Source organism: Morone saxatilis, unplaced genomic scaffold (genome assembly GCF_004916995.1).
Source record: "Morone saxatilis isolate NCDOM2014 unplaced genomic scaffold, NCSU_SB_2.0 Contig1, whole genome shotgun sequence".
NCBI lineage: Eukaryota > Metazoa > Chordata > Actinopteri > Moronidae > Morone > Morone saxatilis.
This window is the reverse complement of record NW_023339651.1, coordinates 9,682,606-9,684,147: the sequence shown is the minus strand read 5'-3', so window position 1 is coordinate 9,684,147 and position 1,542 is coordinate 9,682,606. Positions and strand designations below refer to the sequence as shown.

Below are 1,542 nucleotides of genomic sequence, written 5' to 3'. Positions count from 1 at the left end.
AGTTATTTGCTGTATTTGTGTTGACAATCTTTTGTTTTTAAATAAAGAGTTCCATCATCCCCAACAGAAGAAGCTTTTTCAAAGATAAAAGTGTTTTTGTCTTCCTGAGATAAAATGTTTAGAGCTAGAAACGGCTGTGCTCTCTGCTCCAATGAACTGAGATGCAATGAGAACACTTCTGACCAAGACAAACTATAAATCAAAGATTTCACATTTACACACTTAACCTTTCCGAGCATAATAATTCAGGGTCAAGGCCAATTTTCAAATGAATAAAAATACATATTAAAGATGTTCAGCCGAGCAAGTTTTTATTATTTCATTATCACATGTACAACAAACTGCAACAGTCAGCCTCTTTACTCCCTTTGTGACTTTCCTTCCCAGTGTGGATAAATAGAACAATATTAATTTCACAACACTTCAGTATTATGTGGTGAGTGATTATTCAGTTTTCAATATTAAAAGCACTTGTGGTTTAAGAAAATTAGTGTGATCTCAGCCCACGAGTTGTTGTTTTTTCTTTTGTCAGTCCAGATTTTCTTTTCAACTTGTCATATGAAGTGGAACAGCGGAGTTCATTCCCTGGCATTTACGAATGACTCAGAACAGTTTGCGTGCATCGTATTGTGCTTCATTTACTTAAACACTTAAAGAGAGAATAGCATTTCAAAACAGGAAACAACACAATAGAGGTCAAGCCCAGCACTGTTACTGCTGGTTCTCCATGATCTTTCTAGTTATTATTTTTTCCCTTTAATCTCCATACTGACTTTTTTCTGTCCTTGTGTGTTTTATTTGTTAACCAGCCTGTTTGTGTCCATGACTGTTTTTGTCCACTTGTTTGAATAAAAGCGTTAAAGAAAAAATTGCTTTTGCCACAACAATGACCTCCCCTGATGAGAACACGGCCACAGAGAAAAAATAACAAGGAGAGTTTGCTAAAGATGGACAAACAATTCCTGCAAGAAACGCCACAGGATAGCATTCATTCTTGTTTTCATTATATTGTCCTTTATGCAGTGCAAAGATCTGACAAAAAATCACCAATAAATTAAGTTCATGTGCAGTATGGTTTCTTGTCCATCAACACGCGCAGGTCAGGTGGCTGGTAGACCCTGGTCCTACATGAGGACACAGCTTTTGGCCCGGTCCTTTCTAATGGCAGGTGGGTGCTCATGAATCTCAGTCCGGGGCGGTTGCTGGGAGACCCGCTTGAGGCCGCGACGTGAGCCAGCACGTTTGAGCTGAGGCCGATGGATGCGGGACACAGACGACAGGGTGGTGATGTGGAAAACATCACGGACGCTGTTCTCCGAATACTTTGAGGTGCACTCTGCGTAGGCCACAGCACCAATCTGCCTTGCCAAATTAGTGCCCTAAAAACACAGAAAAACACAGACAGTTGAGGGGATGAATAAACAGTGAGGACTTGAACCTGCATTCATTCTTTTTTTTGGCCACTTTGAGCAGTGGATGAAGTTGGCGGATCAAGCCTAACCCCTTACTTAATATAACTACGGATAGCAGAAGTAATAGAAA

General features: G+C 40.2%; 1 protein-coding gene across 1 annotated transcript in view; it reads right to left on the bottom strand.

Annotated features, from left to right (window-relative positions):
- Nucleotides 1-353: 353 nt before the first annotated feature.
- LOC118331262 (rho-related GTP-binding protein RhoN-like) overlaps nt 354-1,542 on the bottom strand; it is a 28,052-nt gene continuing 26,863 nt past the window's right edge. The window contains exon 5 of the mRNA XM_035666069.1: nt 354-1,379. Coding sequence (XP_035521962.1) covers nt 1,125-1,379 — 255 coding nt within the window. The 3' untranslated portion in view covers nt 354-1,124. The remainder of the gene's footprint in view (nt 1,380-1,542) is intronic.